This window comes from Chrysochloris asiatica, unplaced genomic scaffold (genome assembly GCF_000296735.1).
Source record: "Chrysochloris asiatica unplaced genomic scaffold, ChrAsi1.0 scaffold00075, whole genome shotgun sequence".
Classification (NCBI taxonomy): domain Eukaryota; kingdom Metazoa; phylum Chordata; class Mammalia; order Afrosoricida; family Chrysochloridae; genus Chrysochloris; species Chrysochloris asiatica.
This window is the reverse complement of record NW_006408593.1, coordinates 12,232,671-12,252,076: the sequence shown is the minus strand read 5'-3', so window position 1 is coordinate 12,252,076 and position 19,406 is coordinate 12,232,671. Positions and strand designations below refer to the sequence as shown.

At 55.2% G+C, this 19,406-nt stretch overlaps 2 protein-coding genes across 4 annotated transcripts in view; both read left to right on the top strand.

The window, feature by feature from the left end:
* The window catches only part of AMBRA1 (autophagy/beclin-1 regulator 1), a 148,897-nt gene extending 141,730 nt beyond the window's left edge, over positions 1-7,167 (top strand). For all 3 annotated transcript variants that reach the window (XM_006865059.1, XM_006865058.1, XM_006865057.1), the window contains 3 exons: positions 57-149; positions 1,157-1,350; positions 6,671-7,167. In XM_006865059.1, coding sequence (XP_006865121.1) covers positions 57-149; positions 1,157-1,350; positions 6,671-7,167 — 784 coding nt within the window. The remainder of the gene's footprint in view (positions 1-56; positions 150-1,156; positions 1,351-6,670) is intronic.
* A 9,640-nt stretch (positions 7,168-16,807) lies between these two features.
* Positions 16,808-18,291, top strand: CHRM4 (cholinergic receptor, muscarinic 4). Its single transcript, XM_006865056.1, has one exon. The coding sequence runs from the start codon at positions 16,853-16,855 to the stop codon at positions 18,287-18,289; it is 1,437 nt and encodes a 478-aa protein (XP_006865118.1). The 5' UTR covers positions 16,808-16,852; the 3' UTR covers positions 18,290-18,291.
* The last annotated feature ends 1,115 nt before the right edge of the window (positions 18,292-19,406 follow it).

Here is a 19,406-nt window from a genome sequence, read left to right as displayed (position 1 = left end):
GTGGTTCCCTCTCTGATTCCATCTTTGCTTCTCCACTCTTCCCAAACACTTTCTAGAGCCTTAAACACTGGGATTGAGTACTACTGGGACCAGCTGAGTGAGTCTGTCTTCACTATCCACTCCAACAGCCGGAGCAGCGAGCGGCCTGGGTAAGCTGAAGCAATGTTCTCCTTAGCCATAGCAGCTCCCCTTGGACCTGCTTCAGATTCTGAGCTCTGGCCTCCAATTTCATTTGAGAAAAGGGTTTCACAGACAAGAAAGAGAACAAAAACTATTGCTCTCAAGAGTCTTGCTTCAGAATAAACTGGGAAGCCCTCAGCCTTCTGCCCTCCTCGCCATGGTATCGGTGTACAGTTGTGGGGAGAGAGAGAGAGGACAGGGCCTTGGAGAAAGATGCTGCCCTGGGAAGTCTGCTCTTTGGCCTATCTGAGAGAGCTCAAGGGGACTTAGAGGAATCTGACACCAATCCTCTTAGTATTTAACTCACTAATGAAGGTGGGAACATTTGGAGAGGGGAATGCTGAGTAGATGATAAACCCAGTCAGTCACCACATCCTGTAAGAGTTGAGGGCCATACTGGAGGTATTGTCTCCAGAAACAGCTAGAAATATGCATGTCTGGTAACCATATTATAGGCCCTGGGCTCCCTCTTCTGCCAGCTCCAATTATTCCAAGGGTCAGTGACTAGAAACTAGTCTTTAGGCTTGGGTTTGGGATTGGGCTGTAAGTGTAAGACAGTTTTGGTGTCCTACCTGCAAGGGTCTTTAAGAAGCCATGGTTGGAGGATCCCAGGATAACACTATAAAAATCCCAGGTCTTTTTTTTATTTTTTTCAATGCAGAAATCTCAGACCATGTAGAAATATCTAAGAATGTCAACTGAAATTTTATCAGCACATAGTTAGAAAGAGTATAAAGCTAACAAAAGAAACTAGACTGTCCTCCACTGCTTACCCTGTTTCCCATGGATCTCAGCTGGGGGCTTCCTGAATCTAGAGAATAACCATCTTCACTTTCCTAAAAGACCCATATTGGGTTCAGATTGGATGGTCTGTGGTCTCCTACTTCATCCCAGGTTTGAGACATGGTGGGCCAGCAGAGCACTATAAGGAACACCGGCCCCACCCTGCCTGACTTCAGTTTGCCTCTCTCCCTAGAACCAGCAGAGCCACATGGAGGACAGACAGAGACATGGGTTTGATGAATGCCATTGGGCTGCAGCCCCGGAACCCCACCACCTCAGTGACATCTCAGGGCACCCAGACTCTGGCCCTTCAGTTGCAGAATGCCGAGACACAGACCGAGAGGGAGGTACAGGACCTAGGGGCGGCAGCCTCAGGTCCGGGTGAAGGTAGGACCATTCAGTGCTGGGGGTGGGGTAGGGCAGAGGGGCTGGAAGCATCATCACCCCTCCTGGTAGAGGCTCCTGGTCCCTCAGCATGGACAGGTAGTGCTGAGAGTGCCACTTCTTGCCTGGGTGAATCCCCTCACATGTCTGGACAGTGCCCACACGGTGCATCAAGAGCCTCCTCAAGCAGAGTGTCCTTTCCCTGAGCTGCTACTCCATTTCCAGGGGCAGCTTTGCTCAGTTCCCACCAAGTGCCCTGACCTCCCTCTCCCCCCACACTGGATAGGCCTGCAGGAGAGGCCCTTCCAAAGACCAACATCCCTGCTCGGAGCATGGGGTGAGCTGGTACAGCAGATTAAGGACTGGAACTCCTGGCTCATGCCACCTTGGCTGCAACCTGGCAGACCAGTTTCTCAAGTGTGGCTCAGCCAGCCTCGGCTGCTTCTGTGCTGGCCTCACACCTCTAAGAGGCAATTAGCGCACCCCAGGAGTAGAGCTGGGGTCCCTTTGGAGTCTGGCAGCAGCTGTGCTATGTAGGCTGTTCTCACTCAGACCTTCTCCTCAGCCCCCAGGCCCCTTGCTGGGCCCAACACCAAGCCAGACCCACATTGTCTGGGTCTGTGTTGAGCCATTCAAAGGGAACTGGGGAGGAGAGACCGTGGAATCAATCTGGCAAAGATCAACAGATGTGCCGGTGTCACCCCAGGAATGACTGACTGTGTGGCAGCCTCCCTAGGGGACCAGCCCTCTCACTGTTTAGTCTTGGTCCCAGCCCACTTCCTCCATTTGAGGCCCATGGCTCTTTGTGGACTCAGCAGCTGACCATGCTCGGTGGGATGGCCTGTTGCAACCCTGAGACTCAGTGCTGAGAGGAGTGGAGAGCTGTGTCTGCCATCCCCAGACCTACTTCTGCAGGTTCCCATGGACTCCAGGCAGCTCACAGAAGCCATCACAGGATCTTTATCCTCCCCCTCCCAGGAGGGCAGCCTTGATGAGCTGTCCCCCGATAACTCGGGGCGAGTAGGCGGGGGGGGGGGGGGGGGGGGTGTTTGGGGAGGTGATTTCCTAGCCATGTACCCGTTAAGTAGCTCTCAGACTAGGGTGGGCGACAGGCTCAGGAGCAGACAGAAAGTCTTCTGAGCATACTAGAGTCGGGGCCTCTGAGGAGCCTTCTGGGGAGGAGACCCCTGCACTGCATCTTATGGGAGGAGTAGGAGTTGGGCAGCATGGTGGGTGGGGTGGGTGGCCTTCCTGACTGAGGGGGCACACGTGCAAGGGCACCAAGCTCGCACACCCTCACTGCTTAGAGGACTGCTGGCAGGTATATGTCCAGGGCATGTATGCACATGGCGAACTAGGCAGGGAGAGCAGTTGACAGGCTCAGCTTGGGAAGTAGCTATAGGTGGCATCCAGGAGGAGCTCGGGACAGGGCCTGCCACCTCCAAGAAGAGAATTCTTGTTTATCTGGATTTTTGTTTTTCATTTCATTGATCTAAGTGACTCTCTCTCTTCTTGTGGAGGGAGTATGTGGAGGGTGGGTAGGAGGGAGAGAGCGCTCCATTTCAAGAAGCAGCGGCTCCGGGAGGTGTGGGGAGTGGTGAGCCCATCCCAAGTCAGCAAGAGGAGAGATGCCCGGCTATGAGTCTTGGCAGGGTCAGGCAGCTCACCGCATCCACCTGGAACCCTGGGGACTTCGCCTAAAGCTCTGGACTCCAGATTTTCTAAGCACCACAGTCCCTTTCAGACAGACAGCCCCGATCCTAGAAAGCAGTGTGCTTGTGTGCTTGGATGTAGGAGAGGTTGCTCGCCTTGTTCTGAGGCGCTCACCCACTGACTGACAAACCCCTCTGCTCAAGTTCCCCACCCAGTAGACAGCACTGCTGCTGTGCACACCACCTGCTCCCTTCCAGCCTGGCCTCACAGCCTCATCTTGGCAAAATGCAGCCAGGTTGGCACGAACATGGGCAAGAAACACCTGGGCAGAGAGGTTAACCCTTCTTCCAGTCTTAGCTGGAAGGTGGTTCCCACCTGTGTATACATTCACACACGGGCCCCAATTTTTCCATTTCCTGATAGCACTGAGGGGTCCCCAGAATGCTTCTCATTTTCTTGTTCTATAAAAATTCAGTTAAAATGGCGCTCTTCTTTCAAGACTTGTAGGAAGGGGTCCTCCATGAGAGAACTTGCATCTATCTGTCCAGCTTTCCTTAGTGGAAATGTTTGACCCTTTCCAAATCATGCCTTGGACCCAGAAGCAGGCTTCCCTCCAACTGCTGGCCAAGAGGGGGTGCTCAGACAGTGTAGAGAGCACACCCTGGGCTTTCCTCACTGCCCTCAGCTCTCTGTATGGTGGCTCTTGACTCATCTTTCTCAGTGGATGCAGGGACTGTGTGTGTTCACTGTTTGCTCCCAGCTTGGGCACCGTTCCTGCCTGGTGTACAGTAGACACCCAGGACATGTGTAGATGGAATGGATTGAGCTGATGCAAGGCCTGGACCCTGAGCCTCGGCCCTGCCTATGGCACTGCCTCTGACCACTGGTAAAAGGCCTTCTGTGTTTCCATCTTGTTTGTTGAAGAGAGTAGCTGTGATGTGAAAAGACAGGAACTAAAAGATCACTCTGCCTGCGGCCTGAGGTCAAGAAAGGCTATATGCCACCTCTGACTTGCTGACCCTTGCTTCCCTCTTCTGGACAGTGAAGCCCCACAATTATATCCAGGCACAAGGCATTGTAGGAAGTTGCTGGCCCCACACTGGCCTTTACATCTAGAATGTAGCGTAGATCTTGCCAAGGAAAAGATTGCTTATCAACATCAAATCACTTTACCATTTTTCAAAGAAAAACGCTTTTGCTGCCAGATAGGATACAGTCCCCGCTGCTTCTGGTACTGAGAGCTTGGGTCCCTGGCCATGACTGCTGTTGCCTTCAGGCCCCTATATTTTTTTCCTCTTTAAGAATGTCCCGGCTGATCTCAGTGGTACTTAGCCTTGGATTAGTGTTCCCAGGCGAGAAGCCAGCTCTGGCTGAGAGCACTCTCAGCTGGAGATGTCCACACGGCGCCTGGGGAAGCCATTCATGAGGTGGTTCTGAATCCTTACGTCACTCTTTTGTGAACACTACTTTATGGCAGGTGCTGTAATAGGCGCCTGAATCTAATGGCATTTTAGAGAAAATGATTCTCTTTCTCAAGGAGCAAGTCCAAAAAGGAAGTTGTTGTTAAGTTGCCGAGTTGACTCTGATGACGCATAGCGACTCTGCATAGGGGTGTCCGAGGAGCAGCTGGTGAGCTTGAACTGCCAACTTTGCAGTTCAAATGGTTTTGCAGTCTGGTGCATTAACCCACAGTGCCACACACCAGGACTCCAAAAGGAAATAGACATATAAATGCTTTTCCCCAACAGGGTGGCCGTGGGAGGGGGATGGGGGTGGGGTGGGCAGGCAGCGGTGCCAGGTGACCAAGTTCCAGGTGTATCCATCATACATTCATGTGACAAGTGTAAGCCCATGCGTTAGGCACTGGACCCAGAAGTGAGTAAGACCTAGTCCACCTTCCAGTTCTGAGAGGAGACTACAGCCACCCATGGGGCTGAGTTGGGGGCACCCTGGAGGAGCTGCCACTTTCAGCTGGGGGCTTGTGAGACTTGGTGAGAGATGATGTTTGCTGTAAAGTCAGTAGACTTGAGACATGGGGTGGCAGCAGAGCAGGCGTGTGTGACAGCAGGCTCAGAACAGACACCTGGGATCTGATGGGAAGTTCCTGGGTGCGTGCTAAGTCCAGGCTCTGCACCACGTGGAGAGGGAAGAGGTCAGGAGCAGGCAGACCAGTCAGTAAACAATGGTCCATCATCACAAGAGGTGGTCAAGCTCTGAGCCATTGACGAGTCATAGGAGAGGATGGAGGGCTAGCCCAGGGTCTCAGGGTCCCAAGACAGCTCTGACCTGCCCTCAAGGGGCCACTTGAAAAGAGCTGGTAGCTCTCCCAATGGAGAGGCCAGCCAGCCATAGCTCCAGGGATGGGTGTTGTTCAGAGCAGAGAGTTCTTAGAAAGCATGGGGTGGGGGACAGGGTGGTAGAGTGTGCTGAGCAGTCCCCATGGGCCTTTCCCAGGTCACTCTTTTGGTTGTGCTGGTACCGAGGTGCCCTGGGTGTCCAAAGACCTTTCCCCAGAGAAGGCGGGGAGCTGCAGGATGGAAAGAGCCCATCGGGTTTCCCTGAGCTCTGGAGCTGAGCTGACCAAGGAGGATGTGTACAGGAGCTGTGCAGAGGTCACACAGGGCCTGGGACTGAGGAGAGATGTTTTACCAAGACCCAGAGGAGGGACCACTAGCATGAGGCTGCTGAGCACTGGTGAGGGGGGAGGCCCACTGGGAACTCAGATCCGCTGAGCTGTGAACCTGGCTGGTCTGGAAGTCCAGCTCTAGTGAGGCAGAGAAAAGGGGCAGAGAGGGCGCAAAGACAGCAGTTCCCAAAATGGAAAAAAACTCCTTACCACCCCATTCAGTCAAACCCCAAATCGGCCAGCAAGTGACTAGTTCATTCAGCCCAGCCTTGGCAGCCTCAGTCTGCTTGGTTCCCATCCTCCTGAGCTTGGCACGGCTGTAAGCCTTGGGTTACCCAGAAGTCACCGGTCCTGAGAACACTGTCTGCACCTCACCTCACCTCACCTCCTCCGTCCAGCATTGTGCAGAGCAGCTGACTTCATCCCACTTTACATCAGGAAACTGAGGACATGGCATGTCCGAGGACTTATCTAAGGTAGCATAGCTTGTAAGTGGCAGAACTGAGCTTATCTGCTCTCACAGTGGGGGTGGCCAGCCCTCCCTGGCCTCTTCTCTGAGCAGGTAGGTTGCAGCCTCAGGCCTGGGCTGGGCAGTTAGCTCTCCAAAGAAAGAGGAGGGTGGTATTGGGCATGTAGTCCTAGGAGAACAGTGTGTGAGAATCACTTGTGAGACTTAGAGGGGGGAAGAGAGACGACACAGAAATCCTTCTAGGGAACAGAGTGAAAACCCAGGCATCCTCATGGGCTTTTAGGGGGTTATATCAGTATGGCACTGTAAGGTAATCACTGGATAGCCAACCACAGGTGGACAGTTCAAACCCACCAGCCATTCTCAGAAAACCCTTATACGGTGTTGCTATGAATCGGAAGCGACTTGACAACACTTAACAACACAACACTAATCAGACAAGTAGCACTGAGAAGAAGAAATGAAGTAGGACAGACATTTGTGTTTGGGCTAGCAGCACCCTGCAGAGTGGTCACCTTGAGTCTACTGCCCAGGCCACAGCTCATTCCCAGTCTCTCCTGCTTTCTTCCTTCCAGGGGAGGGCTCAGAGTACGGTGCCGGTGGGGAAGACGCCCTCAGCAGGATCCAGAGGCTGATGGCGGAGGGGGGCATGACTGCTGTGGTGCAGCGGGAGCAGAGCACCACCATGGCCTCCATGGGCGGCTTCGGCAACAACATCATCGTCAGCCACCGTATCCACCGCAGTTCTCAGACGGGGGCTGAACCCGCTGCCACCCGCGCCACCTCGCCCCAGCCTTCCACCTCCAGGGGACTGCTTCCTGAGCCTGGGCAACTAACGGAACGAGGCTTGAGCCCCCGGACAGCTTCCTGGGACCAGCCTGGGACCCCTGGCCAGGAGCCACCCTCACCCACTCTGCCCCCTTCCTCCCCAGTCCCTATCCCTGTCCCCCTTCCCAGCACTGAGGGACCAACCCTGCACTGCAACCTGACCAATCACAGCCACCTTCCAGATGGAGATGGCAGCAGCAGGGCGGATGCTGCTGGCCCCAGCGGGGAGCCTCGGAACAGGTAGAGACAAAAGCACGCGCACTGGTGCCTCCCCTGAACCACTGAGCAGAGACCGGACCTCACAGCTGACTGGGAACTGTCCACGAGGAAGAGCTGCTGGCTGCATCAGGGAACAGAGGTGTGAGGGTGGGGGGATCGAAAGGGGCCAGACAGTGGACAGGAGGCCTGCCTTGGGGGACTGGAGCCTGCCAGAACCGGAGCCCTGGAGGGCAACAGTGCTGGGCTCAGTGTGAACAAAGAAGTAAGCAGGTGTCAGCCATGAGCTTCCCTATCTCCTCGGAACGTGAGCTCTGGGCACGCAGCCCTGTGTAGAGTGCCCCAGAGGGTGAGCAGTCTTCCAGAGCTGGGCCAAGCATCCTGCACAGACGCCAATGGGCAGGGCCACCAGGAGCCCAAGGACAGGAAGAATGGCTGCCCTGGAAACCCCCTGTATCTATGAGCCTCCACAATTCCAGCCTCTCTGCTTCACCTCACCCCATAGAAACAGTCGGGCTGGGCCGGGCGCCCAGGTTCCCGAGGATAGGGACTTCCTGCACTTACTACTGGGGACAAACCCACCAGCTTGCCTGATGGGTAAAGGGGCAGTGGGCAGGCCCTCACTCAGCAGTGTGTGCGGGGGGGGTGTCGGATGGCCCACTCCCAGACTTGTCTCCCCCAGCTCCTCCCTCCCTGCAAGGGCCTCAGAGTACCTGTGGGTGTCAGTATTACTTGAGCCTAGGCCAAAGCCAGCTCGGGCCTGGGGGAGGGGATGAGACTCCAGGTCAGAATGTGAGGTCTTGGTGTGTGATTTAAGGTGTTGCATGTGGAATCTTGAACTGTATATGTAGTTTCTAGTGGAGAAAATCAAGGCTCTGATGATTTTGTTTTTAGTATGAAAATGTGATTTCCTTTCTGTTTGTAACTCATAGAAACATTGTGGTGGGAGGAGAGGGGATAGTCTGACTGCTAATGAGGGAAACACCAAAGATCTACATCATTAAAATGATGACATGCCCCTCGCCCGGCTCCTTTCCTTTCTTTTATTTATTTATTTATTTTATTTCCACAGAGGATGACGGAGAGGGTGGCGATGGGGTGATGGGCATTGAACTGAGTCAGATGTGTGGTGCTGTTGTCCTAGGTGGGGAGGAATCCTGTCTGACTCTTGCCTGCCAGAGCCAATCAGCACTCTGGTGATACCACCACTTCCAACTTCCCAGGGGCCTGTTAAGTATTGGGGCAACCTTTCAATGGCAGGTGGAATGTCACATCTGATGGCTTCCTATCCAGGATCCAGGAGTAATGCCTGAAGGAAAGACAGAAATCTCGAACTACCCGTGTCAAGGCTGGCCCGGCAGACAGCACATCCTGTCTGCAGTCATCTCCCAAAACACCATTTACTGGCTGTTTGGGTTTCCCTTTATGTCCCTCCATGTGGTGGCTGTCTCCATGGATCTTGACCACTTCAAGTTTCAAGCCAATAAGGATGTGGGAGAGGGTATCTGCCTCAACTCTTAGACTTATAAAGGAAAATCAGAGCCATCCTCAAAAGTTTTTTTGCCTGCAACAAGTAGTTGAGTATCTTGTGTGCCCAAATTCATACCAGATGCAGAACTGTAAGTTTTGCTTCAGGAGAGATAAAACCAAAACACAAAACAGGCAAGGAAGTAATAGAAAACAGCGAGAGAAGAGTTACATAGATTGGAATATGAGGATTTTCTGTGACAGTGAACTCTGAACTAAAAGACACATCGACTAGTGTAAACCATGTGCCCGGACTTTCAACTACCTCCTCACCAGCATCACAAGAACCCTCTGGTTTAAGTATAGTTGCTACCTCCAGATCACACAGCTAAAATGGTGGAGCTAGGGTTTGAACTCATGTAGTATGCATGATTTGTGCCTGCCAGCCTTGTCTCTGGGGAAAGATGAGGCGTTCTATTGCCACAAAGATTTAAAGCCTCAGAACCCTAGACTGGGTCACTCTGATTTGGAATGGACTCGATAGCACTTAACGACAGTGTGATTCCAGAGTGTTCACCAGTACTCTTGAGTACTTACAAGAGTCTAAATGTGTCCGAAAGGATAGGACTCTGGCTCTGTTGCTTTGGGGAAAGGGGTATGATGTGGCCCTGTGGCCTATTTGAAGAGTACTTCCTGGCCTCATAAACACACTTCCACTCTCCCAAAAGGCCCACCCATTCTCTCTTGGGTCTTAGGAGGGATGTGCAAAGTAGTACAAACACAGGACTGATAAATATTTGACACATGAACCAAATGAAACCGTTTCCTCCTCTTAGAAACTAGAGCAAGTACATAGCGCTACTTTCCTCAGTAATGAGGTTCACGGGAGACCATGTAAGGGATGTAGCTTCTTTCCTGAGCAGCACACCCCTTGCCCCAGGCATACTGGGAGCCCGACTTGCGTTTTCAGCCTGAACCATGGCCTGAACCTTGAGGTGCCGCTCTTAATTCTCGTTTCTGCCCTTCCTCTGGCAGCCCTAGACGCCTCTCCACTGCTGTCCCCGCTTCCACCTTCTCACCCCCCTTTAAACCCCATCCAGACCATGGGGGGAGGGTAGAGGAGAAGCGGGACCTGAGTAGTTTTTCTAAGAGTTGAAAGTATGCACTTTGAGAGTTTGGAGCTGACAGGCCTAGGAGTCCGGGATCAGAGGGCAAGTCCGATTGGTGGCTTAGCCGACAGAGCTCTCCGTGGTGCTGAAGCCACCCCGCGCTCTGATTCGCGGGGGAAGCCCCAAGTCCTGAGGCTCCCATCGATCGGTGAGGCTCCTGGAACTCTCCGAAACCCGCAGCTCGCCCTCGGGGTTACTACCAGGCTCCGCCCCAGATGACCTTGGGCACCGGATTTGCCCTCGAAGACCACCGTGAACCAGTCCTCCAGGCTCATCTATCCTGGTGCTGAGAGCTGGTGCGCGCCCCTTCCCCGACATCGGGGGCTAGAGACGTCGGTAACGTGCTGACTCGTCGGTGGGCTTCTTCCTGCCCCTTCCCAGGGGCCCGCGAGGCCTCCATCGGACCCCTTCCCCCCGAGCCAGCCGGCAGCTAACACGGAGCCCCGAGTCTGGAAACTGAGGGCCTCTGCCTCGACGGAACCAAACCCACTCATCATCGTTGGGGTCAGGGTGAGCGGTGCCAAGTAGACGAGGTCGCGACCCCTAGGGATCTCCGACGCGCGGACAACGCCAAGGCGGAGAGCGCAGCCAGACGGGGCAGCCAGCTCTATCCCCTGTCCACGAGGGGGCGCCACGTCCCCACGACAATGCGATGCCCCCTCCCCTCCCGGAGGGCTGTTTGCGCTGCCTAGCCGCCGCGCGGCCGTAGGCGGTGGCCCCACAGTGCCCGGGCTGAGAGCTGCGGGCCGGCTTCGGGGAGGGGCGCGAGAGTTGAGGGTCCCTGACGCTCCGGGTGGTGCCCCCAGCGCGTCGCCGCTGGGTGGCCGACCCGGGGCGGGCGTCGCGGCCCCACCACGATTGGCTGCTTCCCGTGACATCACGCGGCTACTAAGTGCGAGCGTGAGCGCGAGTCGGAGCCACAGCGCCGGGAGCTGCGGGCGGAGCAGGGGCCGCCCCTCCGCACCCCGTCCCCGCCCCCGGCCTGGCAGCCCGCTCCGCCCGCCGGCCCGCAGGGCCGCCCGTCTGTCCCACCGTCTGTCCGGTGAGAGGGGAGCGGGCCGGCGGCGGAGGGTAAGTGACTCCGCAGCCGCGCGGGGGCGGGAGGCTCAGTTGGGGGAGAAGGATGCCGGGCTTCGGGACCCCCCTGAGGCTCCCGGAAGGTGGGTCCGACCCGTCAGGGCCCAGGGCCTCGGGGACGAGCGCAGAACTGGGCACCGCTAAGAGTCCGGGGCTGGGAACCCCGGGGAGAGAAAGGCCCGGCGACTCTCAGAGGCTTCCCCAGTTGCGCCTCGGGGCAGGGTTGGGTGCTCGGGAGGTGGGAGGGTGTCCCCACGCAGCCCCCTGGAGCCAGGGCTGCCGTCGGGGCGGGCCCCGCGCTCCAACCTCCCACTGGCGACTCTGTAAAGCGCCGGGCACTGGAGCCTACGGGGGCCTTTTTCCCGCCTGCCTCCCCGCCCTCCAGCGCCGCCAGTCCACTCGGACTCTTGGGGTCTCTAGGAGCGACCTTGAGACCCGACGGAAAACACCCTGCCGTTCTCAGGCAACCTTTCCCCGCTTTGAGGCGACCCCCTAGGTTACCCAAACACCGAGCCGAGCCGAGCCGAGCCGTGGAGGTCCAGCGGGAAACCCCAGGCAGGAGCCAACGTGTCGGGAGCAATGTCGTTGCCAAATTGCCTGCGCCCCCTCTCCCTCTCTTGAACTCCTGAGTCCTCTCCCGCCACAGGCACAAATCCAAGAGCCACTGCCTTCCTGGGGCCCTGGAGTGAGCGCCTACGAACCGAGGAAGGACCCATGCCCTAAACCACCCCATGGCATCCTGAATCCCGGCTCCTCGGGTTCCTGTCTGGTCCAAGAGAGGGGCTGCCAGGATCTGGGAAGACAGTGCCTATGCCCAGAGGCTGCGGGAACTGCGTACTAGGAGAGTTGTGGGGGGGGCAGGGCATCGAGAGCCCCCTCTATCATGACAGAGATGTAGCGGGACCTCCCGCTGGACCTAAGTGTCCTGCCCAACTCTACCCTCGAGGTTCATGGCGCCAAGGGCTTGAGAAGCCCGGTGCTCACTTTGTGGCTCGGGCCAGGCGGTGCCTTCCCAGTGGGGAACATGAAGGAGAAATAGCTCCTTGTTACGGTATACTGCCTGCGCCCTCCCGCCTGAGGCTGACCACCTTTTGGCAATATTGTGCCAACGGGCAAGGGCATGCTAAGCAGAGCTGGGTGTCCCCGAATGGCCAGGTTGGGGGACTCTCGGAGAAGCCCCCCACAGAAGTCAGTCCGAGGCGGGAACGCGAACGCCTTTGGGTACCCAGCAAAAATGGTGTCCCAAGGTCATGAAGGACCCATCGAAGTCCGAAGGGTAAACTGGCTTGGGCGGCCTGCAACACTATCCTGCCCCACCCACAAGCAAGACCCGCGTTCTCTGTTCTCCCACAGGCATTAAGGCCTGTTTGCCTGAGTCTCCCGGTAGGGGCGTTTCTAATGTGGCTGGTCACTCACTGCCGTCCTAGCATTTGTTCGTGTGCCCAAGTCTACAGATACAGAGACACCCGAACCAGGTGCATCCCTCAGGCCACAGCACCCCCGGCACGCACACCCATGCACATGCACGTGTCCATCTGGCTTAGGCATGCTCACAAACACACGGGCGCAATGGTACCCAGGCGTGGCCATGCACACACACACACATGGAGGCAGCTACTAGCGTCTACTCGCTCCCCAGTAATCACACACAAACAGAACCCACACTTGTGTTACCGCCCACACATTTCTTGCCGGGTGCTCTGTAGAATCTACGCGTCTTTAACTTTCCCACCATGGAGCTGAGCGGAAAGCCGAGGGCAGCTCCAGGATGGCAATGGGCGGGGCCTGGCGAGGGTCTCCACATCCTTCGAATAAGAGGCTCTGCCTGGAGGCTCCTCTGCGCGCGAGCTTGGTGGGGACCGTGGCGAACAACAGCCGCCTGCTCTAGGTCCGGAGCTGGATCCCAGGGACCGATATTGCCACCTAGTGGTGTGCACAGTCGCGACGGCGACTACTTGCCTTCCCAGATCCTAGGTGGGATTGGATCCCGGGGAACGCGCCAGAGGGAGCTGCGGTCAGAATGTCTGCCTGTGACTCCGAGGGTTCCAGAAAGACTGTCAGGGTGGGGCGAGGAGACTCTCAGCCTTGCCATGTCTGGAGCTGGCAACCTCTCCAAAGCAAAACCCAAACCCACAGCAATCGAGTTGATTTCTACTCATAGCAGCCCTATGTATAGTTTCCGAATCCTTACCGGAATAGAAAGCCTCTTCTTTCTCCCGAAGAGCAGCTGATAGGTTTGAACTGACGATCCTGTGGTTAGCAGTCCAATACTTATCCTATGGCCCAAAGTGGGAGTAAACCTCTGGGGACTGGAGGCATCTCTGCATCTGTTTGTCTTACCTTACAATGCAGGGAGACTTCTTGTTGTTAAATGATACTGAGATGGTTCCGACTCACAGGGACCCTGTATAGGGTTTCTAAGGAGCAGCTGATGAGCTTGAACCACCGACCTCATGGTTCAAACCGATTTTTCAGTCCAGTGCATTAGCCCATAGCGCAACACCAGGGAGATTTGGAAGACATAAAAAAAGGTCTCTCCTGGTAAAGCGAAGGGAAAGAATGGCAGAGAATCAAAAGGGATCCACCTGACCAGCCTCCCAGCTGTGTAGTTTTGAGGGGGAGAATAGAGACGATCAACTCTGAGCAGCATCAGCTGGCTCCTGGGTTCTGATCTGCCCCTCATCGCTACTTACAAGCTAGGTGACAATGGGCAATCAAATGCAGCTATAAAATGGCGGAGCCATTCTAGTCTGCAAACATGGGGCTGCATGAGTCTAACTGACAGGATAGCAACTAACAACATTAGTGCCTACCTTTTCAGGCTGTCATTTTATATACCTCCTGGTGTGGCACGTGCGTTAATGCGCCGGACTGCAAAGCCGTTTGAACTGCAAGGTCGGCAGTTCAAGCTCACCAGCTTCTCCTTGGAAACCCTATACAGGGTTGCTATGGATCGGAAATGACTCGGTGGCACTCAACAATAACAATGTTGTTGTTAAAGGAGCTCTGGTAGTGTAGTGGTTACGAGTCGGGCTGCTAACCTCAGGGTCATCACTACCAGCTGTTCGAAACTACCAGCTGTTCTGCAGGCGAAAGATGAGGCTTTCTGCTCCCATAACGATTTCCAGCCTCGGAAACCCTGTACAGGGTCGCCATGAGTCGGAACCGACTCATAAGGTTTCCAAGGAACAACTGGTGAGTTTGAATCCCTGACCTTGTGGTTCAAACCAACCTTGCAGTCCTGCGCTTATCCTACAGTACCACACCAGAAGTCCTACATATCTGTGTTGCTGTTGTTTTGTGCTGTTGAGTCGGTTCTGACTCATAGCAACCCTGTATAGAGTTTCCAAGGGTGAGCTTGAACCACCAACCTTGCAGTTCAAACCAACCTTGAAGTCCAGCACATTAACACACCATGCCATACCAGGACTCCTATAGCGTTGCTGTTGTTGTTGTTATGTGCCGCCGAGTCGGTTCTGACCCATAGCGACCCTGTATAGCTGACCCATAGCAATCCTGTATAGGGCTTCCAAGAAGCAGCTTGTGAGCTTGAACCACCGACCTTGCAATTCAAACCAACTTTGCAGTCCAGTGCATTAACCCACAGTGCCACACCCAGGACTCCCCTTTATCTAGAGATCCAGATAATTGATATAAAAAGTTTAAAGGGATATCTGATTCACGGTTAACAATCAATATGAGCTCTTTTTCCTATTTGGCCCCCTTAGCCCAGTTATTTCTGGCATGTGCCCTTGGCTCTAGCAAACTAAGGGCTCCTTGAGCTGAGTGCTCCGTGTTTACCTTTTGGTGCCAAGAGCAGCCTGGGCATATTGGGGGCTACAGCACTCCCAGTCAGAGGGTGACCCCTTGGACCTGAAAGGTGTCAGAGCTTCAGGGAGACGGTGATGCCTAGTCTTTGTCCTTGACTCACTATGTGACCTTGGGGTGGCATCACCCTCTCTGAGCCTTTCCTATCAAACAAGGGTTTGGAAGAGGAGAGCTAGAAGTACCAGGCCAAGTAGCCCAGTTGGCAGCTGTAGTGGGAGTAGGGTGTTAGGGCAGGGGGATCAGGATCAGAGCTGGGGTGTCACTCTGTCGCTTGGCTCCAACCTCCAGTACATTTTCATGCTGAGATGGAGTTTAGGTGTCCCCGTCGCTGCTCAGGAGGTGGCCCCAGGACCGGACTCTTCACTATTGCAAATGATAAAGGTGAGCAGGCTATCTTCGGGCACCCAGCTAGCTCTGGTGTCCTGGCTGCTGGGCGCCTGCTTCTCTCGCTGGCTGCTCTGCTCTCCTCTCTCTCTCTCTCTCACAGACGCACAGACTTGAGTATCCTACAAGGCGCGGCGGGGCTGGCGTGGCTGTGATGGGTCCGTGTGCGTGTGTAATGATGCGCGTGTTGGCGGGTGTGAAGGAGGCTGGGCTGCGCACTGCCTTGGCTCGGCCTGCTGGGCGTGGGCCTCCTCACGTGTATGGAAGAGGGATCAGAAGGAGGCTGGTGGGCGGGAAGACCGGCTCTGTGGGGGGGCGGCTCCGGAGAGGATGTGTGCTGGTGGGGTAAGGGGTACCACAGACTCCCCCTAAAAGCAGCCCTTCTCTTCCCTATAGGGCACTATTTTAACCCTTTGGGTTCCCAGTCCAGCCATGGTTTGACCCTGGAGGCTGTGTGTGTCCTTCCGCAGCTGATGAACCCCACCTTAGGCTTCTGATTCCTCAGGTTCTCAGCCCCTAGGAGTCAGTCTATGGAGCTAATGGAGTTAAAGCCAGAGACCCCAGTTCTCCCTGAACTATCTCTGCTCCACCCCAGAGCTGGGGAGAGGAGATGCTGCAGCAGTATGGATCTCCACATTGGGACCTCTAGTCCTGGGCTGCTGTAGCGCTATTGATCCTCCTTGCTGCAGTCCTTTGTTATAGAACTGCTCCGCCAGTCCGTCCCCATCCTCCCCTCTGCCAGCAACTTGAGGGCACTGGTGCTGTGGTCAGGTCATTTAACATCTCTTTGCCTGTCCTTCTTGTTTCCTCACCTGTGTGAATAGCAAAAATTAACAGCAGCTCCTTGATAGGCTTGTTGCAAGGATTAAATGAGTTAATAGGAACAAAACACGTGTACAAAGTACCTGGCACGTAAAAATCTGCCGTTGTGTTGCCTAACTCATAATGCCACCATATAGGATAGGGTAGAATGGCCCCCAAATTGTTTCTAAGGCTGTTATCTTTACAGAAGCAGACGGTGGTATCTTTCTCCTACAGCAGCTGGTGGGTTTCAACCGCTGGCTGTGTGTTTAACCTATGCACCAGCAGGGCTCCTGCCTGGAACTGGAGACACAATAGGTGTTAGCCCTTAATTGTATGCACTTGTATTATTGATTTGATCTTCGGTGCCTGGGGTAGGGATTGGCAATGTTTGATTAAGAAATGACTGAGCTTACTAGGGAATGAACTCCACTGGCCAGGGTCCACATGCTAACCTCGCTAATCTCCTCCCCCTCAACTTCCTGGGTGCCACCCACAGTGGCCTTCTGTCCATGCCTCACACAGGCCCTGGACCTTTGCTCTGGCCATTGTTCTTGGCTGGCCTCTCCGTGTGGCTGCCTTTTTGTCATCATTCAGATGACTTCCTTGGAGGGACCTTTCCTGGTCACTCAGCAAGAAACCTCTGCCCTCTCACTGTGTACCATCACCCAGTCTTATTTTTCTAGCTAATACTTTCTACTATTTGAAATTATTTAGAAAATGTGTTGTGTGTTTGTACATATGCTTTACCGCCTCAGACTGTAAGCTTCTTGAGAATGGGGATTAGTGCCCACCTCATTCTTGTCTGTGGATGAATGAACAAATGGAATTGAATTTTCTAAAGTTCTGGAGGGTGACGTGCCCCTCTGTCTGTCATCTTGACTCCAGTTTACGCCTCCCCCATTGCCCCTCTGTCCACTCCGTGGCTCACTCCTCTTCTCTCCCCTTCCTCCTCCAGACACTGCCCGTCTGCCCCTGCTAACCAAGATGGCAAACGTCACACCAGTCAATGGTAGCTCAGGCAACCAGTCTGTGCGCCTAGTCACGTCAACCCATAACCGCTATGAGACAGTGGAGATAGTGTTCATTGTCACAGTGACAGGCTCACTGAGCCTGGTGACTGTTGTAGGAAACATCCTGGTCATGCTGTCCATCAAGGTCAACAGGCAGCTGCAAACAGTCAACAACTACTTCCTGTTCAGCTTGGCATGTGCCGATCTCATCATAGGCGCCTTCTCCATGAACCTCTACACCGTATACATCATCAAGGGCTACTGGCCGCTGGGTGCTGTGGTCTGCGACCTGTGGCTAGCCCTGGACTATGTGGTGAGCAATGCCTCCGTCATGAATCTTCTCATTATCAGCTTTGACCGGTACTTCTGCGTCACCAAGCCTCTCACCTACCCGGCCCGACGCACCACCAAGATGGCGGGCCTCATGATTGCCGCTGCCTGGGTTCTGTCCTTTGTGCTCTGGGCGCCTGCCATCTTGTTCTGGCAGTTTGTGGTGGGCAAGCGGACAGTGCCTGACAACCAGTGCTTCATTCAGTTCCTGTCCAACCCGGCGGTGACCTTTGGTACAGCCATTGCTGCCTTTTACCTGCCTGTGGTCATCATGACGGTGCTATACATTCACATCTCCCTGGCCAGCCGCAGCCGGGTTCACAAGCACCGGCCTGAAGGTCCCAAGGAGAAGAAGGCCAAGACTCTGGCTTTCCTCAAGAGCCCGCTGATGAAGCAGAGCATCAAGAAACCTCCCACCGGAGAAGCTGCTCGAGAAGAGCTGAGAAACGGGAAGCTAGAAGAGGCCCCCCCACCAGTTCTGCCACCCCCGCCACGTCCAATGGCCGAGAAGGACACTTCCAACGAGTCTAGCTCAGGAAGTGCCACTCAGAACACCAAGGAACGACCACCCACAGAGCTATCCACCACAGAGGCCACTGTGCCTGCCACACCCACCCCTTCTCGACAGCCACGTGCCCTCAACCCAGCCTCCAAATGGTCCAAGATCCAGATCGTGACGAAGCAGACAGGCAACGAGTGTGTGACAGCCATCGAGATTGTGCCTGCCACGCCAGCTGGCATGCGTCCAGCGGCCAATGTGGCCCGCAAGTTTGCCAGCATCGCCCGCAACCAGGTACGAAAGAAGCGGCAGATGGCAGCCCGGGAGCGCAAGGTGACTCGGACCATCTTTGCCATCCTGTTAGCCTTCATCCTCACCTGGACACCCTACAACGTCATGGTCCTGGTGAACACCTTCTGCCAGAGCTGTATCCCTGATACGGTGTGGTCCATTGGCTACTGGCTCTGTTACGTCAACAGTACCATCAACCCTGCCTGCTACGCCCTCTGCAACGCCACCTTTAAAAAGACCTTCCGGCACCTGCTGCTCTGCCAGTACCGGAATATCGGCACCGCCAGGTAGGCAGGCAGTCATGTACTCGGGGACTTCATGGCTCACCTGCTGTGGTAGAGAGATTTGGGGTACCATGCTCTGCTGAAGAGGAGAACTGAAGTCTCGAGGACCCAGGTTCAGGAGGAGGTTCTGGCTGGATTCAGAGAACTGCTCTCTGGCTCAGGCTGAGGAGGCCCAGTCCCAGGGAGTGTGTAAACCAGGACTCCCTGGCCCATAGCTCTGCTGCCCTGCCTCAGGGAGCTAGGGGGACTGGCCTGGGTGGGCACACCTGGCCCACTGTTGCCATCAGCAAAAATTGACATCTGGAAGGGAGCAGAAGCCAAGAATCCCCCTTAGGAGCAGAGGGGCCAGTCCTTAGGAATGGAGGCTCAAGAATGGGGTGGAAGGACGAGGACCTCCATTCTGCTGTAATTGGTGCTTTCTGCCACCTGAACCCCGCATGCAGGCTCAGCCCCTTCCCCTCAAGTCCACTCCAGGGCCAGAAATGTCCCCTTCTTGCAGCCTTCAGCCAGGCTCTGGTTTGAGGAGTACAGGAGGGGGGCAGCTGGGAGGTCGGGTGTTCACACTCAGGAACCAGGTCTAGGTCCCTGGGGCCCCAGATACACCTCCCACCCCAGGAAGATGGTTTGTCTAGATCACATATGGAGTCTGGGTGGCGCTGTGGTGGGCAGGGTCCCCACTGAGCTCTTCATACCTCTGGCTTCTACAGAGTTCCAGGGAGGTGTAAGTCCCAAGGGATTAGCCTTAGTGACACTGTGGGATAGGACCTTCCCAGCCAGTAGGACCTTCCTGATTGGCAGTGGGTTGGACCAAAAGACCTTTGACTGGGTGGGGCTGGGATGGGTGAGTCAATGCTGGTTTGTCTTCGGGTTCAGTCCCCTAGCCCTGAAGTGGCCCCTGAGAGAGTTGAGGGCTAAAAGGCTTAGGGGACTGGGGGCAGGGTGTTGATTGGTTTAAAGTTCAATAAGGGGAGCTGGGAGACATGTTCATAAACCTTCTGCTGTTTCCATGAGCTCTGGGGATCATTCACCGCCATGCCCCTAGTCCTTTAAATTTAAAGCCACTGATTCCTTCAGCCTGGTCTTTCTTCCCATTTCTCCATCCCCAGCAAATGCCCTGGGAAGGG

What these genes read in the sequence shown, in the direction of transcription:
- CHRM4 (XM_006865056.1), top strand. Translation starts at nt 16,853, where the DNA reads ATGGCAAACGTCACACCAGTCAATGGTAGCTCAGGCAACCAGTCTGTG.